The sequence below is a fragment of the Canis lupus genome, chromosome 4 (genome assembly GCF_011100685.1).
Source record: "Canis lupus familiaris isolate Mischka breed German Shepherd chromosome 4, alternate assembly UU_Cfam_GSD_1.0, whole genome shotgun sequence".
NCBI lineage: Eukaryota > Metazoa > Chordata > Mammalia > Carnivora > Canidae > Canis > Canis lupus.
The window spans coordinates 12,593,421-12,617,278 of record NC_049225.1 but is presented as its reverse complement, the minus strand read 5'-3'; the positions used below and the strand labels follow the sequence as shown (position 1 = coordinate 12,617,278).

The window sequence follows — 23,858 nt, the reverse complement described above, 5'->3', positions numbered from 1 at the left end:
TGTATTTACAGTAGTACATGCATGTTGTGTTCTATAAAGCTACGTACACTCAGTGGGTACGCAAGAATTGTAAATGGTCAGTGGGCGATTAAACAGTTTTAGGCCCTGTTCTCAACGCCACTCCTTCTCAACAATCTATTAAACTGGCGGTCACTGGTGTATTACTTTTTCTTTTTAACAGTTGCCCTGGCTAAATAGTAGTCCACTGTCTCTAGTGAGGTGTTTTGATCTCCCCCATCCCCAGGATTTGGTGGAAAAGGGTTTAGTTTGGAAAAAAAGACAGTTACCAGGCTTGAGCCAAGGTGACAGGGAGCTAGACTTTTAAGAATGTGGTGATTTGACAAGATTTTTTCACTTAAATTTGTATCCTTCTGTATTTCCATAACTGTCTAATGATCAGTTTCCTTTTAACGTTTCAGACAGGCAGACCCTGTGTTTAAAATAATTTAGGTCTGAAAGCATACTGTTAATGATCCAAACACTTACCATCAATTGTTGGGGACAAGGGAGGTGTATTGTTTTGGGGCTTTTTTGACATATAATTTTTCAAAACGAGCAGCCAGGTTTTGATGCGCTATCAATTCTTCAGACCTCAAGTCTACTGGTTCCCTTTTATAATACTATTCTGAGATCTGTTCCCCTTCCCCTCCCTGCCCACACATACACTTCGCTTATACACTTTTCCTGGGATTGTTTTGGGTTCCTTAAGGGGGGAGAGACTGATTTGCTCACAGGTAAACAGATCGCAAAATGATAATGTGCCTTTGAAAATCCATTTGCTTATATATTTTATAAAGAGAGGGAAGTCAAAGTAAACAAGGCAAAATGTATAAACTTGAAAAGATATTCAGATATCCATGGAAAAGAATTGCTCAGAAGTGGGATGCCGGGTGGCTCAGTGGTTGAGAGTCTGCCTTCAGCTCAGGGTGTGATCCCGGGATCCTGGGATTGAGTCCCGCATCAGACTCCCTGTGGGGAGCCTGCTTCTCCCTCTGCCTGTGTCTCTGCCTCTCTCTCTCTGTGTCTCTCATTGAATAAGTAAATAAAATCTTAAAAAAAAATTGCTCAGAAGAACAAAGGATGGTATAACATTAAATGAGTCATGGTGTTTTCCAAGAGAGTCAGATGACATTTTTGTTAGTTATTGTTTAATTCTCAGAACATTTGACATAAGGGTCTATTGATTGCTGGGCGGGGGAGCTAGTTGTTTGAGCTCCTGTATGGGCCTAAGGATATTTTTGTTATAATTTATCCCACCTGTGCCCGTCAGTTCCTTTCCACTTGCCTCCTCCCGTGACAGTCTGGCTCATGTTTCTTCATCAAGCTCTCAGCCAGTTATTAATAACAGCCCAGCGAGTCTCCTGATCTACCTAGAGCATATGGTGTTTTTCACAAAAGAGAGATCCTCTCCTTGACTTTGGACTTCGCTTATTGAGCCCCTGAACAGTAAGTTTCGGTTTTTAAAATATGTGACATTTTAAAATGTTGATGTGGGAGGAAAGTTTAGTATAACTCCTGTTTGCCTGTGGTAGGGGGAGACTATAGTAAGCTAAAACTTAGACGCCTGCAGCCAATTTCCCCTCACTGGGTTTCAACATCCCTCCAATTTGTACGAGGCTGGTTGCACAACAGATTAATGAGTTGGAATTCTATTCCTCTCATTTCCTTCTGGCTAAATGAAGGTAGGAGAAGAAGCTAGGATTAATAATTCCTAAATGACTCGGCCACGCCTGGTGGTAGGCTTGGTACGCCTGTCACTGCAGTGATTGCAAAGGGAAATCTCACACAGGGAAGGTATATTCATGGGGAGCTGCACAGGAGGTGTGGGTCTGGTCTTTCTACCATGTTTGAGCTTTGGTTCAGACACGGCACCTGTCTTGTTCCAGTGATTCATTGCCTTCTTGTTTTCTTCCAGCTGAAGGCTTTGTCTTTGCAGCCTCCTTTATAATGGTTGCTTCTGAGAGTCCTGAAAAGTAGGTCACTGTGTTTTCTGTCTGGAAAAGGAGGACCTTGAAGCTCAGAAAGGCCAATGCCCTGCTCCGTCCTTGTGAGCTCAGCTGAAACCAGACAATCCAGTCATTCTTCAGGACCAGGGACTAATGCAGCTTCCTGCTTTGGTTACGTATATTCATTGCTCCTGAACAGGTGCATCACACTTCTCAACAGAACGTGGAAGGGAGGTGTTACCACAAACGGGAATGAGGTAGATGCTATCCTGGTGTTGAGCCCTGGCTTGGAGCACTAACAAATTGTGTGAGTTTAAGCAAGTACCTCTCTGAGCCTCAGTTTCCTCATTTGTAAAATGAGAGTCATAAGCTCTTTTAGAAGGGATTGGGTTGAACTCATAATGTGTATAAGTAGCCAAGTATAGTAACATTATTTATGAAATCCCTCACTGGAATTTGTCTTTAATCTTCTATTTTTAAAAATATATATATTTTATTTATTTATTCATGAGTGACACAGATAGAGAGGGAGAGACAGAGGCAGAGGAAGAAGCAGGCTCCATGCAGGGAGCCCGATGTGGGACTCAATCCCAGGACTCCAGGATCACGCCCTGGGCCAAAGGCAGAGGCTCAACTGCTGAGCCACCCAGGTGTCCCCTGAATCTTCTTAATTGCCTCTTGTTTGTTTCACATTCAAACCTAGAGCCCCCAGTGTGGTCTTTGATGGAAAATATTAATCTAAATGGTAGAGACAATGGAGGGAAGTGTGCGGGATGGGCAAAATGGGTAAAGGGCATGAAGGAGGGCACGTATTGTGATGAGCACTGGGCGTTATATGGAAGTGATAAATCACTAAATTCTACTCCTGAAACCAAGACTATGCTATATGTTAACTAAAATTTAAATACAATCTTGGGGAAAAAAAGAAAGAAGAAAAAAAAGCAAATGGTAGCAACAATAATTGGTTTCATCTTTAGGCTGAGCAAGCTGTGTGGGTGTTGAGGATAGGCATTGGAGGATGGCATACCTAGCAGTTCGGGACATCGGGCTATAGCTAAGATCAATGAAGTTGGCAAACCTCCCAAAACAATTTCAAAGTGTAAGCTAGTATTTTCATAAACTGGCCTGTTTTGCCAGTATTCTAAAATTTCCCTTTTGGTTGTGTGCTTCTGTGGCTAGAAGGGACTGGTTCCTCCCCATTGCTGACTGGACTCATGCCTAGATGAGAGTTCCTGCTTCCCAAAGTGCCCCCCTATCATTCAGGAGATGAGATTTTTGCTTTGCTCTACAAGCTTTCACTATGCACACATTTATTTAACTCCTACTGTGTGCAAGACATAGTGCTGGGTGAGCAAGACATCAATAAGCTCTGAATAGGGCAGCCCGAGTGGCTCAGTGGTTTAGCGCCACCTTCAGCCCAGGGCGTGATCCTGGAGACCCAGGATCAAATCCCATGTCAGGCTCCCTGCATGGAGCCTGCTTCTCCCTCTGCCTGTGTCTCTGCCTCTGTGTGTGTGTGTGTGTCTCTCATTAATAAATAAATAAAATATTTTTTTAAAAAAAGCTCTCTCTCTCTCTGTGTCTCTCATTAATAAATAAATAAAATCTTTTTTTTAAAAAAAGCTCTGAATATAGTAGGAGAAAGAAGTCAGTTCATGAGTAACTCTGATACAAGTCATAATGGGCTTGTTCCATGGTACGTGAGAAGTACAGACAGGGCCCAGATTTCACAGGGTCTTCACACCCAAGACTGATTCACCAAAAACAGGCATTTTTGATTAGACTTCCCCTTGGAAGGCTATAAATTCTTGGAAAATAGTTCAGAGATTTTCAGGGTTCCTCCTTTGGTCCTTTTTTGGGTAATGAGCTGGTGAGGTGTAGAAGAACAGCACCTTAAGGCTGCATCTCTTTTTTTTTTTTAAGATTTATTTATTTATTCATGATAGACACAGACTGAGAGAGAAAGGCAGAGACACAGGCAGAGGGAGAAGTAGGCTCCTCTCAGGGAGTCTGATGTGGGACTCGATCCCACATCCCGGGATCAGACCTGAACCAAAGGCAGGCGCCCAACTGCTGAGCCACCAGGCGTCCCAAGGCTGCATCTCATCCTCACCTTTCTACCCTCCCTCCTCAATCCCCCCCCCCTTTTTAAAAAGATTTTATTTGAGAGAGAGAGAGCGCATGCACACACATGAGCAGGAGGAGGGGCAGAGGAGGAGGGAGAGGGACAAGCAGACCTCAACTGAAAGGGGAGCCTGACGTGGTGTCTCAGGACCTGGGATCATGACCTGAGCTGAAGTCAGACACAACCTACTGAGCCACCCAGGCGCACCCCCCACCATTACTTATTATTGAGCACCATTTTGTTCTAAGTCCTGTGCTAAATGCTGGAAATATATTTCTGCCTTTAAAAAGGTCACAGACGTTCATTTAACTTGAAATTCTGTTCTCCCACCCAGCCATCTACCTTCTCAAGTTAAACTTGACTCCAAAAAAAATACTTAACTGGTTTCAGAAATCAAATCTGCACCTTCATGAATCAAAACTTGCCACTGGTGAATGTATGCAGAGTGTGTGTTGCAGAAAATAGATCGAAAGATTTTGCCAGATGCTTTTTAGAACTCCAAAGGGCCCAGACATTCCCCACTCTCCTCCACACACCAGCCCCCAGCCTGGAGTGGCAGTCTGTTGGCCACTATATGAATTCTGCAGATAAAAAAAAAAAAAAAAAAAAAAAAACTAACAAACTCCCTCAGTCTCACTCCCACTGCCTCACACCACAGGGGCACGAACACGTGTCCGGGCTTCTCCTGAAACCTTGCAGTTGATCCCTGGCCAGGCTCAGGGCAGTTCATCTGGCCTTGGGTGAGCGCACTACAGCTGTGATTCATGGAGAGGGCTGGGGAACTTGACAGGGAGAAGCTTGATAACATTTTGATTATTTTGGTGCCAGAAGATTTCCTAATGTTAAGCGCCTATAAACTGGGCGATTTATATCTTCTTGGGGGTAGCGCACAATCTCCTATCTGGGGCAGGAATGTGCCAATGGGAAATCTCAACCTTCAGAAGTCTTGGTAATGGATGATTAAGAGGAGATGTTTATGTGTAGAAAAAATAGTTCATTTTAAGGCCAAGATATTTACTTAAACCTTTCGAGGCAGGGTCAGTGGTGGCCAGGGGAGGCTCACAGCGCAGAGGCCTTGACATAGAAACAGAGCGTAAGAGGTAGAGTTGAAGAGAAGTAGAGTAGATCCACGCAGGTCTGGGGACCCCTCCATCCCCCTGGCGGGCTGGGTGGACCCTCGGGAGTGCTGCCAGACAAACCAGCCCACATGCCTGCATGCCTGCCTCCACTTCCAGGGCTTTCCACCTCCAGGTCCATTTGTTTCCTCATCAGCCTCTTCTCCCCATGGATGGGCTGTGGGGAAGGGGCCATCCTTCTGAGCCCCCAGCCTCACTGTAACACCCACAGCCCCATCAAGCGCCAGGCAGCTTGCTGGGCCCTCAGCTTACCTCCTTACCAGTCCTGAGACACTGGAGTGCCTCAGGCTGTGGAGCCAGAAGCCCTTCACTCAAGTCCCTGGTTATCCCCGGTGTGTGACCTTGAATAGTTGATTTAACCTCTCTACTCCTCAGTTTCTCCAACCAAGGAAATAGGAGCGCTAATTACTCACCGTATAAGATTATAGGAGATTACAATCAAAGAGTTTGTAGGCCTTTCCTAATGATAGTTATGAATAAAATCCTTTCTTTTTTTTTAAGATTTTATTTGTTCATTCATGACACACAGAGAAAGAGAGGCAGAGACACAGGCAGAGAGAGAAGCAAGCTCCACTCGAAGAGCCCGTTGTGGGACTTCATCTGGGGACTCTGGGATCACACCCTGAGACAAAGGCAGATGCTCAACTGCTGAGCCGGCCACCCAGGTGTCCCATGAATAAAATCCTTTCCATTCCCTGCAAGACAAGCATTATCTTTGGGTGGCAGGTGAGGTTAAGTGCCAGGTCCAAAGCTACGGGGTAACACCGACTAGAACCAGGATCTAAAACCAGTTCCATCCAGCTCTAAAGCCAAAGCTCTCTCCTCTCTCCGCTTTGCTGACTGACCGTCTGTGACAAAGCACATGTTTTTGTTTTCAGTCGAAGTCCACTTTGTCAAGTTCTGGCCTGCCAAGTGTTTCAGTTTTCACTTGTGACTTTATTTTGGACTCTCTGGTCTGACCCTGGCCCGAATCAAAGAAACTGGGAGGTGATGAAGGTAGCATATCTCCAAATAGCCAAGTGAAATGCAGAATCCCATTTATCTCAAATGTCAAAAATTTGCTGAGGCAATTATGATGGTAGTTGTGAAAAAAAGTAGCTGTGGAACCTCAGACAAGTTGCTGTACTTCCTGTATTTCTCCGGGCCTCGTTTGTCCAATGGGAAGTTTACAAAATTGCAAATATCTTTTCCAGTGCCAACATTCGTGTCATATTTCAGACCTTTTACTACTATTGTTTTTCTTAGCTGGAAAGAGAAAAATCTCTTTGAAATCATATCTTGAGCAGGAAACAAGGTACAACAATCATGCTGGCAGTCATTTAAGTGTAAAGCCATATGCCATTTATTATGATTCTCATTCAACAAGCTTTCTCTCACACAAGACACATAGCATTGATGAATTAATTTCTCAGATGTGTGTTAAATTTCCTTTCTCACATAATTCAGCTTTGAGCAGAGTCTAATGGAGCCATCACTAGTTCAAAAAATGTAATTTGAACTCAAATTTTAGAAACTTACATAACACACAAAACCCATTTATCATTGAATAGACTTGAGTTTTTAGTTAACTTCTGAATGACTCAAATTTGAAGAGTCTCCTGCTCAGCCACACCAGCATCCATTTCTAGAGTCCTAAGGGGACAAATCTCCATTATGCCATAGAAACGGTAGCCATCCTAACAGGACATTCCTATCCTAAAATCCCATATTGCTGATGCCAAATTTTTGTTGCCTTCCAACAACTTGACATGGTTCCCTAATTACAAGGAAAAAACCAATACAGAAGCAAAGACATCAACACAACATAACACCCATATGATTTCTCAAGTTTCTAAAAGATAATTTTATTGAACATAAACTTTATAGGAAAGAGACATTTTCTGTATAGAGACAAAGAGAAAGCACCCAACTTTGGGATTTTACTTTTTAAATATATGCTGGAAAAGTTTGACTTAATATATGTGTTTTTCTTGCTGTAATTATCATGTAAACAAAATGAACTTTCAGTCTTCCGAAAAAGCTCTTACTTTAAGTGCAGTTGTTAAATCAATATTTGTTGAAAATGAATTGGTGTCAGATACTGTGAGGTACTGGCAACCAGGGTGGATAAAGCCATTCTTACTTTCTAGTAAAATAACAGCAGTCTATGGGGTGTTCTATGCAGACAAACATAATACAGTGTAGTGAGTGGAAATATTATAGACAAGCTGGCTTTAATTTTGCCTGAGAAAGTCAGGATGAATCACTGAGGAGGTAATTGCATTTCAAAGGTGTGTGACAGTTTTGTGTTCAGGTGTTTAAAGAGAACCCAAGAATGATTCATTCAAGGATACCATCTAGGAGGTAATACACTAGATTAGTTACAGTAATATTTACCAGTGCTTAATACAGGTACTTGTTAGGCACAAGTATCATCTCATTTAATTTTCATACTGTCCTAAGACATAGGTACTATTATTTTCATCCGCATTTTGTAGAAGTGCTAACTAAGGCACAGAGAGTTGATGTAACTTGTCCAAGTTCTCATGGAAGTAGCAGATCTGAGTGAAATACCATCAGTCTGATTCCAGACTCACCGCTCAACCACCATGTCCTGAAAACATTCTTGTTATTTTTTTGTCCAGCTAACATTAGGAGATCAAGGGGAAAAATGTGTCAGTCAAAGGTTGATCACTGGATAGATAAGTAATGATAAACAAGAATAAAATTGCAAATAAAAAAGCTAGTAGGATTTTAAAAACTTCTACTTTCAGCAAACCTAGTTGCTAGATAGTTAGCTCACATTGGTGGTCTGTGAATGTCCCATTTACAAAAAGCAGATTATTTCGATTTGGGTAAATGAACAGCTGGTTGTTGTATAGCTAGCCTGGCAAATTCAGGGTTATCTCGCCCAGAAGGGTAGTTGCAAGACTGTCCGTTGCATTATTGACCAGTAGTTCACATAATGCACAAAGGAGCCAGGACCAAAGGAAGAGCATGTGGAACATGTGGATATTTGCATTTCAGTATGGTCAATTTGTACCTTAATATAGATCTTTTCAAAAGTAACTTCTTGTTTGAAAATATTAATAAATATATGTAGTTGAAAGATGGTGCCAACTGGAATCCTGGGTTAGTAGAATCCAAGATCCAGCACAGAAAACTTAGTGGCTATGGATAGTTGCTCTATGTTTTAATAGCATATAACCACAGCCTAACACCTGCTAGACCCTCAATAAATGGTAATTATTGTACTTTAATTAAGTGACCTATTAAGTAAAAATGGACAGATTTCAATTTTGTGTCATTTTCCAACTGATGTCTCTAGGGAACTTTGCTCAATATTATCTTGACTGTTAGATACTGATGGAAACAGGAGTAGGATTAGCACATTCTTGTCAAAAAAGAAAATATTTTTGAAGTATGACCCAAGAGATTAAGACTATAAACTTGAATCCAACGAAAAGTGTTTTCTTTTGATTAAAAAAGAGACTTTACAAAGTATGTTCTGTTCTTTGTCTTGACCAAGAATCCACACCTAATAAGGGGAAATAGTAGAGGGAAAGAAATTGAAAAAATGGTGAAGTCTTACTGGGGGGCCAAGCCATTTAGCAAATCCACTCTTATGGTTGCAGAAGTCAGAGTTGATTTGAGAAGCCCCATTTTACATAAAAAAAAAAAACAAGATTGTAAAGGTTTTAAAGGCAAGAGCCTACAAGATGATGGCAGGAGGAAGAAGAGGGGATACAGTGAAATTCAGCTCCCAGAGACTGAAGTTTATTGCTACTTTCCATTTGTCCAACTTACTTTCTGAGATACCGCTTTTCAACCACTCAAGAAACAAGGAACAGATCACTCTGAATTAGATTATTTGGGCTTTTCCTGGAGTCAAAAGATAAAATAAGTACAAATTTAAAAAAAAACCAACTAGATAAGACAGCACAACATTCGATAAAATAATAAATTGGTTCCCAGTGCCTCCTGGAAATAGGGAAAAGAAACATAGGTAGAAACATTGCAAATGAGATGATAAATTATTTACAGTCATCTGAAATTTCAACATGAAGTATTATTAAGCCCAAAGTAATCTGGGATGTCTTATATCAGAAATTGGAGGTTATTTTAATTATGACTTTTAAATACCAGGTTCAAGATAAGATCATGGACTTGAGACAGTCACACTCAATATGTTCTAGCATACTCTTAGAAGTGTCCTACTTTGTTTGAAATTTATATTCTTGGTACATGTTGTATCCAATAAAAAAGACACTAGGAATCATTTTCCCCCTAAAAATTGCTGGTGTTAAATAGCTTTTCCCCAAAAAAGAATGTCAGTCCAATCCCAAAGAAAAAACACCTGATTACAAAGCTTCTAGTTAAGTAAGAACTAATCAAAATGTAAATCAAAGTGTAATGACACTCATAATTGTAATCCACAGTAAAATCTGAGCATGTTAGTAAGCTTGTGGTGATACAAGTCTGTGTCCTTCCAAAGATTACATCTAGAAGCAGATCTATCATCAAGTAGAAGAACCAAATAAGAACCACCCATATTCCTGTTGATCATGAGCATTTTGAATGAGACAAGAACATGTTCTTTAGCAAAAGAAATTTAAAATGAACTCAAGGAAAGTTAATTTTATTAATGAAACTTTTTAATTGAAATAATGTAATTTATACTTTTTCACAAAAGTTACATATTTTCATTAAAATGTTTCAAGGATAAATCTAATTTTTCCCAAGTTCATATTTGTTTAAATGATTGGTTTGGCAAAATAAAATCAGTATATGTTACTTTTCAATATATGGAGAAGGAAGAGGCCTGGCAGTTTTGAAACTACTTTCCTTATTTTCTAAAATTATATAAGCAAGTAATGTCCTTTTAAGTGAAAATGTGAGAAATAGAAACAGCAAGAATAAAAAAAAAAAATCACATATAGTCTTTCCTTCCAAACTTGGCCTCTGTGATCATTTGCAGATATTTCTTAGTTTTCTTTTTGTATTTCAGGTGAAGGTTAATATACATACAGAAAAGCACATAAAACTTATATATACAGTTTAATAAGTGATTAAAAACTGATTGTCAGTGTAACCACCACCCAGAGCAAGGAATAAAACTGCTGGGAGTGCCTCAAACTGACTATCCCTTCCCTTACCCTCACTGAAGTCACCCCCTCCTGATGTATGGTAGCCAATCCCTTGCTTTCCTTGATAAATTTACCTTCTACACTGTTGCCATCCACATATGCACCCCAAACTTCACACTTTTTAAAAAATGATTTATTTTATCTGTTTTAGAGAGAGAAAATGTGGGGAGAGGGGCAGAGTGAGAGGAAGAGAATCTCAAGAAGACTCCATACAGAGCACAGAGCCTGAGGTGGGGCTCAATATCATAACCCTGAGATCATGACCTGAGCTGAAATCAAGAGTTGGACGCTTTAGCCAACTGTGCCACCCAAGCACCTCTTTTGTGCCTTGCCTTTTAAAAGTTCAATATTATGATTGTAAAATTTATCCCTGCTTTTGTATGGAGCTGTAGCTTAATTTTCATTACTGTGTAATATTCCACTATATGTATGAATTTATCTATTTATCTTGGGCACCTGGGGAGCTTCTAAGTGGAGAATATTATGAACAATGTGTGTCCTGGTGCAGATATCCCTGCATCAGGTGTATACTTAGGAGTGTAATGGGTGATCATAAGGTATGGGTTTTAATCATATTTGAATAAACATAATTTTCTAAGTAGCATTTTTATTATTTCGGAGTTGTAATCACCATCATTATATTGAATAAATAATTTCCATTTGTGACCAAATATTATAGCCTGGTCTTTTGTAATGAATTTACTCCTTTGGACGCCTGGGTGGCTCAGTGGTTGAGCGTCTGCCTTTGGCTCAGGGTGTGATCCTGGAATTCTGGGATCGAGTCCCACATTGGGCTCCCTGCATGGAGCCTGCTTCTCCCTCTGCCTCTGTCTGCCTCTTTCTCTGTGTCTCTCATGAATAAATAAATTTAAAAAAATTAAAAAAAAATTTACTCCTCCACTTTCTAATTTGCTCATAAAAGTGATACAAAATCTTAAAATTTATAGAATTTATAGCAGACATACAATCACATGAACTATGGTCTTATGTAGACAGAGAAGTTTTGTTTGTTGTCCTAGAAGATATTGAAGCAAATATGTTCTAAATAAGTTTTAAGGAAGTTTTTTGATTGAGTTGTGTTTGACCTACAGCATTACATAAGTGTAAGGTATAGGACACATTGATGTGATACATTTATATTGCAGTATGATTGCCATAGGAGTATTAGCTAACACCTCTATAACACCACATAATTATCATTTCTTCTTGTGTTGAAAGCAATTAAAATCTAATCTCTTAGCAAGTCTAATGCTTATAATAGTTTTGTCTATAACCACTGTACTGTGTATTGGGTCTTTAGAACTTACTAGTTTCAAGTATGTGTCTTTAAACATTTCTCCTCTTCTCCCACCCCTGAGAAATGTTGTTTTAAAAACATGGTGAATGTTTGCCCTGCCAGGAAAACTCTAGAATCCAGCTTAATGTTTCTGTTAAAGGTTCAGTGTTTAGCTGTACAAATCTGTGATAAATTAAAATTAAACTGTCATATTTTCTTTCCAAAGTCCACTTTTTGACATCTTCCTGACTTCGTTGGAAGTAATTTTAGAGTTTCTCCAAGCAGGCTCTCTGCTGCTCCACTTGGTATACTACCTCACTTTCCAGTAAAACCTTTTAATGTGCTTTGACACAGGGACCAAGGTTGCTAAGAGACCACCCGTGCTGAATGCACTTTGTCCTAGCAAGAGCTTACAGTTTACCAAGAGAAAACCAAGGAGCAGGGTTATCTACCGCTACCTGGGATTAAGGCAGGTGAGAAATGGGTTTCTGCTCACTCATCAGTCCTTGACAGCTCCCTGGTCTCTCCCGAACTTCCTATTTTGGTCTCTTTCTGTTGTTGGAGGAAAGTAGAGGTGCCCCTCAGGGCACAGATTAAACAAACATAAACTGGAGGCCATGGCCATCACAGCAAAGGAGAATCACTTTGCAAACCCATGAATTATTTTCACTCCTTGTTTCTGAAACATAGGCCAAAGGAATTGTTGAAAGTCCAGGAAATTCTAGGTGTTTACTGTGCTAGTGCCTGCTGTGTAATTTGGGCCATACCATTCCCTTCTCCAGGAACGGGGCTAGTTATTACAGAAATTAACCAAGATTGCTTAAATGGGAGAAGACAACACTGTATAAACCTCATCTGTTCCCCTCTCTCTTACAACTCAACCTGCCTTTTTGGTTTTTGGGTGAAAGTAGCAAAAAATATTCTTCTACCCCAATATTGCTCCTTTTTCAAAAGTATTGACGCTCCCTTTAACTTGACTGTATAAAAGGAACTTTGATGCAAGTCTTTGAAAACTACTTGATTTATTTGACCTTGAATTCCTGAAAAAGGAGTTCAGAATGGTTCTAAACTCCCTACCTGACAGGCATTCGGTAAAATGTTCCAACAGTGTGCTAAACAGAGCTCACATTAATACATAACACTTTTTGAAATTCCTGTTATTTAAAAAACTGTTTAACACAGAAATGTGGAGGAAATTAAATGTTTGATATCTTATTAGGTGACCAAACTGATGAGAGGGGATCCCGAGGAAAGATCAAGATAATGAAAAAGACCTTTTGTTTGTTTAATTAAAAAAATATTTTATCACCTGCCTTCTTCTGTGTCTTCAAATTCACATTTCCTGGTGATGTTGCCGATACAGGTTGGAAGAATGGCAATTTCACTGATGCCAACAGAAATGATGGTAAAGGACTTTGCAGATAAGATTTCATAAGTAATTACTGATAATGACAAGAGAACAGTCGTTTTAATAGTTCCTTGAGTTGTTTCTCTTCAGAAAGCAAGCATATTTGACATGTAGAAAAATGTATGATTATGACATAAAGTGGTCAAAATGAGTAGGTGGGAAATAATTTAATTCATTAGAGGGGAAAGTATTTTACTTTATTGTTGGGTTACAGGTGTGTATAGATGTCCTCATCACTATTTCTTTACAGTGCAAATATTCCATTGAGTTTAAAGAATCAAGATTATAAACATGTTTATTTCAGGGTACTTTTCTTGTTTTTTTTTTTCCCCCAGGGAGCAAGAGCATGTTGGATATGATGTGTAAAAACTGGATATTAATATCTACTACGATTCCCACAAGTCCAGAAGATGAAATTGTTGGAAGACTTCTAAAAATTTTGTTTGTTATCTTTGTTGACTTTATGTCTATTATGTATGTCATTGTAACTTCCTAAAGAGCAGACTTCTCTTGCTTTACATGTAAATTTCACATTAATTCTGCTGAATAAAAATTTGTAGTTTAATTTGTTGAGTGATATTATTCTGATCTCCACTTATTCTAGAAGCTAAAATGACATTTCAATAAAAACAATATCATGCATTGCTTAGTACCTTAGGGTTTATAAAACACCATAAAAATTGACATTTTTCCCCCATAAATCTACACAACTGAGTCCTAAAACTTCTTGACTTTTAAACATGATTGTAATTTGATAGATTGACTAAAATTTATAGGTATAATTATGGGTGATTTTTTTCAGGATGCATACCTACATGAAATTTTATATGGTTCTATTTTTAACACATCAAGCTTAACATATGATAATCTTTCCATACAATATGCCAGTAGTTTACTTCATTTTCTTATACACCTATCTGTGTGAAGGTAGATATGTTTTTCTGAACCCTGGAGAATTTTATGTTTCTAACAACAAAAACACAGAGTTAGGAATAAAATAGTATAAAGAAATCTTTTAAGAAAGAACTCCCACATTTAAAAATCTTTCATGAAAAAGAGAGATCGTTTACCCTGCTTGACAACGGATCCTCTTTACTTGTTTTCTTGATAACCTCCTTTTCTGACAGTGTTAATATATAACTGTTGAACTCCTGCTTTTTAAGATTCTGAAAAGCAAAGGTCACTCTGTCCTTTAAATTCTCTGACTTTTTACATTGAATACACCTGCTTCACAAAAGTGATTTCTTCATGTGATGCCCATTTTCTCAGATTTGGCCCAATCATTAATGCAAGATTTCATAAGAGTCCTAATGAAGTGTGAAAGGAATCTAGGACCTTTGAGACTTATTACTGAACTGACTCTTACTTAACCTTTCGGTGGTGTTGTATATTTAACCATAAGCCAAATAGAGGCAAACTATTTGAAGATTTGCTGTCATAGAAAATCCTACTTCTTCTACGCTATATATTCACAGCCTTCCTTTTGGATATAAGGGTCATGTACTGTTGATGCAATGTGTTTCTCCCCAGTCTTCTGATTTGGAGTTTGTTGGAGCCTAGTACCAGGCTACTGACAAGAGAGTAAGACACTCCGTCTTCTGAAAATTGTTTTTTCCTCCCACTGTGTGCTTCCAGGCAGTAGACAATGTGGTTAGAAGCATTGACTCTGAAGTCAGATTGCCTGAATCCAAATCTTGGCTTCACCTCTTACACTTTAAGAACCCCATGTCTCCCTTTCCTTCCCTATAAGACATGTGCCTGTATCATAGGTTTGTAGAGAGGATGAAATGAGATGACTAGTGCAAAGCACTTAGCACAGTTCTCAGAGGATGAAAAACCTGAAACCGTGATAGATACGTGTTATTGGCATCCTCAGTGGGAACACAAGTGACTTGGCTTCCTTTAAGCTGAATGGTAGCGGATCTCAGTCACCTGCCTGTTCTATGCTTCTCCTGTGCCCTTAGAATGACCTCACATTAACCCATTCCCTTGGCCTGAGAATGTGATTGTTTGCCACAAGCATAATTCTGGGCAAAATGTAGATCTAAATGGGTTGACACTGCAGGGCTGACTTTGGATTATGTTAGTTTGGGACCTGGCAATTATGACTAGATACAATGTGGCTTGAGACAACAAAGGAAAATTGATAAATATCTTTTTGCAATAAGTAATCAGAGTCTTGGCTATATAATTAGAAATATATTGCTTTTTTTTTTCACTGTTCAAAAATATTCGTTCAATTTCTTTTTGACAGGCATGGTGCTGAACAGCCAGGTAAAGGATTGAGCAAAATGTGGTTCCTGCTCTCAGGGAGTTCACAGTCCAGTGTGTGAAGAGGGAATGAATGGATACCCAAATGGTGCAATTGCAGTTGGGTAAAGTAGTAGGCAGGACACGCCAGGGATGTTCTGGAGGGTGTGGTGGAGGATGTTCTGGGTACTGCCAGAAGCAGCAAGTCTTGGGATCCTATTAGACATTGCAGAACCTAGTTCCCCTTCTGAATTCTGACCTACTGAATTCAGAAGCTGCCCTGTAATCAGATCCCCAGTGATTCATATGCATGCTACAGTTTGAGAAACACGTTTATGTGGAAGGAAGCTCACTGGATTAAGAATTCCTACTGTCTGGTTAGTGGACAGATATGTGACCTCTGGGCAAGTTGCTTAACCTCTCTGGGTCTCATACTCCTTCTGCATTAAAATAGAACAGAATGAAGAAAAACCAAAAAATGGCTTTATGCTTTGCATATCACATAGATATATTGTGAATTTTAAATGAACTGAACCGAAACACATAGAAATGCATAACAGAAAATAGTTATGTAAATCTAAGAAGTTATGAACATCAAGAACACAGGAGTGACTCTGGGAGGTAAGGGATCTGTGATTCCCTTTAGGAGAACTAGAAAATAATTGTTTTCCTAAATGGCAACAATATCCACTGCATGGATGTGTTAGGTAATGTGTTTTCTTGGATGAATTTCTGTGGAATTTCATAGAACTTAATCTCCACAAGCACTGTTCTAATCAACCCACTGACTGAACTGGATGGTGTTTTCAAACTTGTGACTATTACATATGAATTGTTTGGCCATGCCTGAGCTCATTGTCTACATGCTCTTAATTTCATAATCTTGGTATCAATTCAAGTGGCCTTGCATCCTTCCTAGTTCTGTGGTCCATGAAGACTTTCAGAAGAGAGGTCAGAAGCTGCCTGCTAGAAACCTCGTAATTCATAAATGGCAGTACCTGAAGCTGTGGTGACACAGCTGAAAATGAGCAAACCAAGACCCTGGACTCAAAACAATGTGCCTCAACCATTCAGTTATCTTCATGTCAAACCAGGCAGGTTAATCATCTCACTGGCTCTTCACTTGGCAGAGCTAGAAGTTTGTGCTAAATGAAGCTTCCTAATCCTATGCTCGGGATTTACCAAGGGAAATGCAACCTGTTGCGTATAAGCTATTGTGAAATCTTGTAATGTATTGCCTATCTCCTGTACCGGCATCTGTCTTTTCTAAGGCTTCCATCTGTAATAAAATGGCGTATGAACCCTCTAGTCATCGAGTCCCGCTGTTTCATGGTATCCAATTTGTAGACAGGCTATAAAAAGGAAATCTTGGATGATTGTGCTGCACTTAATATACAAAGAAATATGAGCCGTGTCCATAAAATCATGTAATGTCAATTTTTCTATAATTGCAAAATCTCAAATGCCATTTTGAGCAATTTGTTCCCAAAGAATTCACAAATGACATTTTGGTAGATGTGGTGATTGCTTGGGCTTAATTAATATAACATCTTTCGGGTGACAAGGACTCTACAGTTTATGCAGTAATTCAGCATTCACTTGAATGAAATGACTTATCAAAAAAAAAAAAAAAAAAAAGCCAGATAGCCATTTGGAATTGGAATGGACGGTTGCTAACTCTGGGGTAGGACTGGGAAGAAGTGCTTCTGTGGAGACAGGGGTCGAGGTTTGAGGAGAATCTTTAAGGTGTGGTGTTTTTGTGACCACGAAGAACAGGTTTTGTTCCGGCTTGCTGTCTGCATGACGGTTATTTGCTAACCTTACTGGGAGCGGTCCTACTAACTGGGCAAGCTGAGGGCAAGTTGCCATGTAGGCCAGTCTGGGATCAGCAGTGAGCCCAGACTTATTTATAAACCTGCAGGAAGGGCCCCTTGACTGTGCTCTGCCTTCTGACTCGGGATGATGGGGAGAGATTAGTGAGAGAGCACGGGAAGTCCTTGATGGCCAACTGGGTTTCCAGCCTGAACCATTTGCCCTTTCAGCCAGGAGCTGGCTACAGACTGTTTTCTGGATGGTCAGTGTCCCTGGACTGGTGTGATCTCAAGGTACTGGACTGACCTTTGGGTGTTGTTTACGAAGCTCATTATGACTTGCACTATGGAGCTCATCTGCTCAATAAATATTTGGCGAGCACTTATTGCCTATCTGGTAGTGCTGCAGGCCTAGGGAAAGACTGTGGGCCCTGTCCTCATGGAGCTTGCTTTCTGGTGGGTAAAGCAGACAACAAACTGATAAACTCATGAGAATTTCAGATAGTTCTAAATGCTGTGAAAATAGGAAAACAAAGCAATGAGAAAGAGAGAGTTTATGTGGGGTTAAAATGGAGGCCTGTTGGTAAAGACTTCAGGTAAAGAGAATAGTAGGTACAAAGGCCCTGAGGTAGGCAGGTAAAGGTCACCAAAACATTAGGAAAGCCAGTGTGACTATAACTTAGTGAACAAGTAGAGAGTTAGTTTTACGGGATTGATAAAAATCAGCTTCTATATGACTTATTGAATATTTGTTGCACCACCTGGATAGTTGGTGAAACTTTCTCATGGCAAACTGTAGAAAGAATGTGAGCAGATCTCGCGTTCTGTGTCCTTTACACTGGCACACACCCCACAGTGAACCCTCTCTGGGGACTGTGATTTTTCCATGGTTATTCTAGGCTGGTTGTATCTGGCTCCTAACTTGTTGCAGTGTGAGGCAGCTTCATTGCTCTACTCATTAATTTTAAACGTTGTGTTTTTAGGACAGCATTTTAAAAACCACAAGCAGGGGACCTCTGGGTGGCTCAGAGGTTTAGCGCCTGCCTTTGGCCCAGGCTGCTATCCTGGAGTCCTGGGATCAAGTTCCACGTCGGGCTCCCAGCATGGAGCCTGCTTCTCCCTCCTCCTGTGTCTCTGCCTCTCTCTCTCTCTATGTCTATCATGAATAAATAAATAAATAAATAAATCTTTAAAAAAATTAAAAAAAAATAAAAACCACAAGCAGAGCAAAAATTGTATCTGCTGTAGTTTTTAAAATAACAGCTTTATTATTATGATTTATATACAATACCATTCATCAATAAAGTATACAATTCTTTTAGTATATTTTGTATGATTTTTAGTATATTTACCAAGTGGTGCAACCTTCAGCACAATTAATTTTAGGACATTTTCACCACTCTAAGGAGAACCCCAATTAGTATCCATCATATTCCTATCTGCTCCCAGTGACCCCTCTCCCAGCAGCCCTGGGTGACTACTGACTCTCTCTCTCTGTCTCTATAGATCTGGGCATTTAATATATGTAGAATCATGCACCAGATAACATTTTGCATTTGGCTTCTTTATGGCCAAATAATATTCCATTATATGGATACATCACAGTTTAGTTATCTGCTCTTCAGCTGATGGACATTTGGATTATTGCCACTTTTTGGTTATGAATAGTGTTTTTTATGAACACTCATGTGTACATTTTTTTGTGAAAGCATATTTTTTCCTTTATTTTGGATACTTAACCAGTTAGTAGAGGGAGGTTATATTGGGTTATATGATAACTCTATATATGGGGTTATACATATGGGGTAATATGATAACTCTACTTTTAAACATTTTCTTTTTTTTTTTCTTTTAAACTTTTGAGGAGCTGCAGACTATTTTATGAAAGCAGCTGCCCACATCTATAGTTTTTTTTTTAAGATTTTATTTATTTATTCATTAAAGACACAGAGAGAGGCAGAGACATAAGCAGAGGGAGAAGCAGGCTCCCTGCAGGGAGCCAGATGTGGGACTCGATCCAGGGACTCCGGGATCACGCCCTGAGCCCAAGGAAGATGCTCACCTGCTGAGCCACCCAGGCATCCCAACCTGTAGTTTTTGAAAAGGTTTTCTCTTGATTTCTAGGGGGAGAGAGAACATTATATATACATATATTATGTATATACATATTATTTATGTATATTATATATTATGTTATTTATATATATTTATATATTATGTGTTATATTATTTTATTTGAGAGAAAGCAAGAGTGTGAGTGGGGGAGGGGCAAAGGGAGAGAATTCCAAGCAGGCTTCAATGCTCAGTGTGGAACCCCATGTGGGGCTCAATCTCATGACTTTGAGATCAGGACCTGAGCCAAATTCAAGATTTAGAGGTTTAACCATCTGAGCCACCTGGGTGCCCCTAGAGAACATTTTTGTCACCTTGATAGTCCTCAGGATTTTATTTTATTTTATTTTATTTTATTTTATTTTATTTTTAAATATTTTATTTATTTATTCATGAGAGACACACACACACAGAGAGGCAGAGACACAGGCAATAATCTTCAGGATTTTAAATATTAAATAGGTAGATTATGAAATAAAGGCTAAAGATGAAAGCTCTGCCCCTTCCTCTAGATCTGAGCTTTAAAACCTTCAATTATTATATTATTATTTTTTAAAGATTTTTTAAAATAATAAATTTATTTTTTATTGGTGTTCAATTTGCCAACATACAGAATAACATCTAGTGCTCATCCCGTCAAGTGCCCCCATCAGTGCCCATCACCCATTCACCCCCACCCCCCACCCTCCTCCCCTTCCCAATTATTTTTTTTTTAATCTCTATTTTATGCTATCCAGCAATCACAAGTTATTATTTGGGTTCTTTATTACCCATTTCAGTTCAAAAAGTTAATTATGTAAAAAATTCCTGACATTTCATTCAAGTACTTTAGGTCTGTTAAAAAAAAAAAAAATCCAAATTAACATGAGATACTTTTTCATTGACAGAGGTTAGATTTATTTGATTACAATTCATTGGATACCTACTCTGAGCCAAGCATGTTCAGGATGCTGGATATTTTCCTCTCTGCTTTTTACTTCAGAAGGTTAACTTTATTAGTTACATGGTTGGAGGAATACTGTGTAGTACAAATTATTCTTTTTTTAAAAAAAAGATTTTATTTATTTATTTGAGAGAGAGCACACAAGAAGACCATGAGCACAAGTGGAGAGGAAGGGCAGAGGGAGAGGGAGAAGAAGCAAGTTCCTCACTGAGCTGGGACCCCAACAATGTGGGGCTCAGTCCCAGGACCCCAGGATTATGACTTGAGCTGAAGGCAGATGCTTAACTGACTGAGCCACCAAGGTGCCTCACAAATGATTCTGTAGTTCATTTTCCATCAGCAGACCCTTTGCAGATTGAATTTTTGGCTCTTGGTATACATTAGCTGCGTGTTTCCTGTAATGTATAGTATTCAGGCTGCACATAGTGAGTCAAATTTGCTGCAGATTATCTTGTCAGCATGACAAGAGTTCCAATAGGTGTTTCTTTATCTGCCCTGCAGCAATATTCATTTCTTGATTTATCTGGTGGTATATTGTAACACTACTGGCTAAATAATCTGTTGGAAAACAATCTTGACCAGCCAAAGAAAAGTTGAACTAACAGCCTTTCCAAGAATTACATCTAAGCCAGAATTCAACCCTTGAGTTCATGAAGACCATGGTTGACAGAGATTGGATCCAAGATGACCTCTGAGGAATGATTCAAAGTCTTGGTTAAAAGACTAATTTTCAGACTTTGTTGCTGGACTTTGTTGATTTCCTGGACTCATTATCATGCTTGACTGCCATTACGGAAACTCTTCTTAAATGAATTTCAAGAGCTCAGACACAGGTTTTGATAAGGCATTCTGAAAAGATATTATACATGACAACCATTCATAATCATTGTAAATTTGTCAATGGATAGAAGTTCCCTCTTCTAACGATGTACAGGAGAGGTAAGATCAGAACCCTCGCTGGGTTTCTTCAGTGTACACATGAGAAAAAGCACTTACGTAGCAGTAACTATGTGTTGCGCTTATTCTAAGCATTTTATTTTATTTTATTCACTGAATCTTCACAATACCATATGAGATTACTCTCCTCATTTTACAGATGAGGAAACAGGCAACCTCATCAAGGTTACAAAGCTAACGGAATCTTGGCTTCTGCTCCTGTTCTCTATTCCCTTTGCCTCTTATTATTCAACCTCTTGGAGCTTCTGTTTCTTCATCTGAATAACTAGTAGATTATTGAGTGTGAAGTTGTACTGGCAAATCTCCAAGGCCTGTTCCAGTTCTGAGACTCCGGTTCAGAGCCAGCAGTCTCGAAAGGTATATTTATGATCATGTGTGACTAAGAGAAATAATCAAGTCACAAAGTATCCTGGTAATGTTAAAATATTCAGGAGCAGCCTCTTTAAGCCTCCAAGGATGTTTGGGGGACCAGGTTCAATGGAAGGAAATGCCCATAATTATCATTGTGCATAATCTTGAGAACTAATTCAGCTTTTCCTTGGTGGCAAAGGCTGTGTGATCAATCCGGGTATTTATAGTGTGAGTCATAGCACTTTAGGTTTAGAGACGTAATGATTTTCCTCTAAGTACAGGGTGCTGGATTTGTGGGTCATAGGGCTGTTGGCATGCCTCTGCCTGAGCCAGCTGTACACCTGGGATTTGACTGATGTTTGCTTGTTCCTGCCAAAGGATCTGGTTTTCCTCTCGGGTCTCTAGCCAAACAATCAACCCTGATTCTTCTTATTCAAGTGATGCATATTTCTAATGAAACTTTAGCGTTTTCTCTGCAGGCACCACTACTCACCACTACTCACCATACTGGTTCTGAATAGGCTTCTCACTTCTGTCTCTGTTGCTTATGCTCACCCAACTATGACCACATTAACCAAACCAAGAATTAGAAACTTGAATCTGACAAAAGAATTTTGTACATTTCAAATTGCAAAATAAATCTTGGAGATATATCTTAGATTTGGAGTTTTGGGGAAATTTTTTTATGTTTTATTGGAACAATGGTTATAATATTTGACATTTGGACTATTGTGGAGGATCCTGCAGTATGAAGCTCACTTCCTGGATTTTCCAACAATTTCCTATAATTTTCATTTTCATAATGCCTGGCACAATATATAAAGCTATAAAGCTCTTATGGGAAACCTGGAAGCCATCACAAACCTTTTTCCCCAATTCTTGTATGGTACTTCTTAATCTCTCAAATTGGTTCCCTTGTCTTTTTATAATTGCATAGGCTTTACATTTTTATAAGTTTTGTCCTTGGCTGTTTAATCAGCCTCCTAACTAGTCTTCCTCTCAGTCTGTCCTCCAATGTGTTTTTGAAGGTTGATCATTTTGAAATACATATCTAACCATGTCACCCCTCTGTTTAGAATCCTTCAAGGCTTCCTCTTTGCTGCCCGGATAAAGCTTTCATATGGAGGCCAGAACTCACATGGTCTAGCCCATAGGAGAAGACATTTATTGTGTTTTGGTTAGTCAGCAATCCAATTTGCTTTTGGAGAACTACCTCTTCCCCAATGAGTATTCTCAAAGTGCTCCATTTTTCCCTAATTGAGAGACGGTTATGTTGCCCAAGCGAGGTCAGTAACACTCTTTCCTCTGGGACTCCGAATTTTGAATGAAATCTTGCAAGGATGGAGCAAATGGTCAGAGCCCATTCATTTGCTGATGAGACTGTGAGTCCATGCCAGCTAGATCTCTAAGTAGACTTACGTCCTCTTGGGTTCTCCATTTATGCAATCCTACCAAGAGATGGGAACTGTTGTTTGCAATCAAAAGCTCCTGTTTGCCTTCTACTTCCCACAAATACTCTTATCTTTAAATCTTTGTAGTTATCCATTGTAGTCCTCAATGTAGTCCCTAACATAAGAGGTTTTTGTGCCATTTAGACTTGGCACATGTTCCTTCCTCTCTGTCTTGGGATGCCTCCCTCTCAATCCAAGCTGTGTTTATGTTTTCGTGTTCCCTTAATGCAGCATGAGTACCTTGACTAAGGTACTTAAGTACATTCTAGTAACTATCTTATCAGTATTCCCTCCTAGATTGCAAGGTCGTTTGTTTTCATAATGCCTGGCACAAAGTATATGATTAAGAATTATTTGATGAATGAGTAAATAAGAATAAATAAGAACTGGAAGTATATTTTGTAGTTCATGCACGGAGACTTGGGTTATAGACAACACAGATTTCAGAAAATGGGTTGCAAGTTGTAGATCATAGAATCAATATAAATTGCATGAGACTAACCGTAAGGTAAATTGCTGATGAGATTAAGGCAAATTTGTCAGAATAAGGGTGGTCATGATCACTAAATCTTGTGACAAAGACAGACATAGCATTTGTTTTACAAAGGTTTTTTTTTTTTTAATTTTTATTTATTTATGATAGTCACAGAGAGAGAAAGAGAGAGAGGCAGAGACATAGGCAGAGGGAGAAGCAGGCTCCATGCACCGGAAGCCCGATGTGGGATTCGATCCCGGGTCTCCAGGATCACGCCCTGGGCCAAAGGCAGGCGCCAAACCGCTGCACCACCCAGGGATCCCTTTTTTTTTTTTTTAGACTAGGTAATTTTTTTTTAAAGATTTTATTTATTTACTTGAGAGAGAGAGTGAGCAAGAGAGAGAGAATATATGAGCAGGGGCAGAGTGAGACGGAGAAGCAGGCTCACCACTGAGCAGGGAGGCTGATGTGGGGCTCCATCCCGGGACCTC

General features: G+C 39.4%; 1 protein-coding gene across 6 annotated transcripts; it reads left to right on the top strand.

The window, feature by feature from the left end:
- Positions 1-1,180: 1,180 nt before the first annotated feature.
- On the top strand, positions 1,181-13,582 carry MRLN (myoregulin). Of its 6 annotated transcripts, none has more exons than XM_038533719.1 (4): positions 1,181-1,446; positions 2,146-2,203; positions 11,964-12,082; positions 13,353-13,582. In XM_038533719.1, exon 4 carries the CDS (start codon positions 13,364-13,366, stop codon positions 13,511-13,513), a length of 150 nt encoding a protein of 49 aa, XP_038389647.1. In that variant the 5' UTR covers positions 1,181-1,446; positions 2,146-2,203; positions 11,964-12,082; positions 13,353-13,363; the 3' UTR covers positions 13,514-13,582. The 6 variants fall into 6 exon arrangements, 5 of the variants coding, with proteins under 5 accessions (XP_038389647.1, XP_038389646.1, XP_038389645.1 ...); XM_038533718.1 differs by having other exon boundaries at positions 2,146-2,253; XR_005357564.1 differs by lacking the exons at positions 2,146-2,203; positions 13,353-13,582 and adding an exon at positions 12,829-13,217.
- The last annotated feature ends 10,276 nt before the right edge of the window (positions 13,583-23,858 follow it).

Coding starts and splice junctions, on each gene's coding strand:
- MRLN (XM_038533720.1), top strand. CDS start 13,364: ATGTTGGATATGATGTGTAAAAACTGGATATTAATATCTACTACGATT.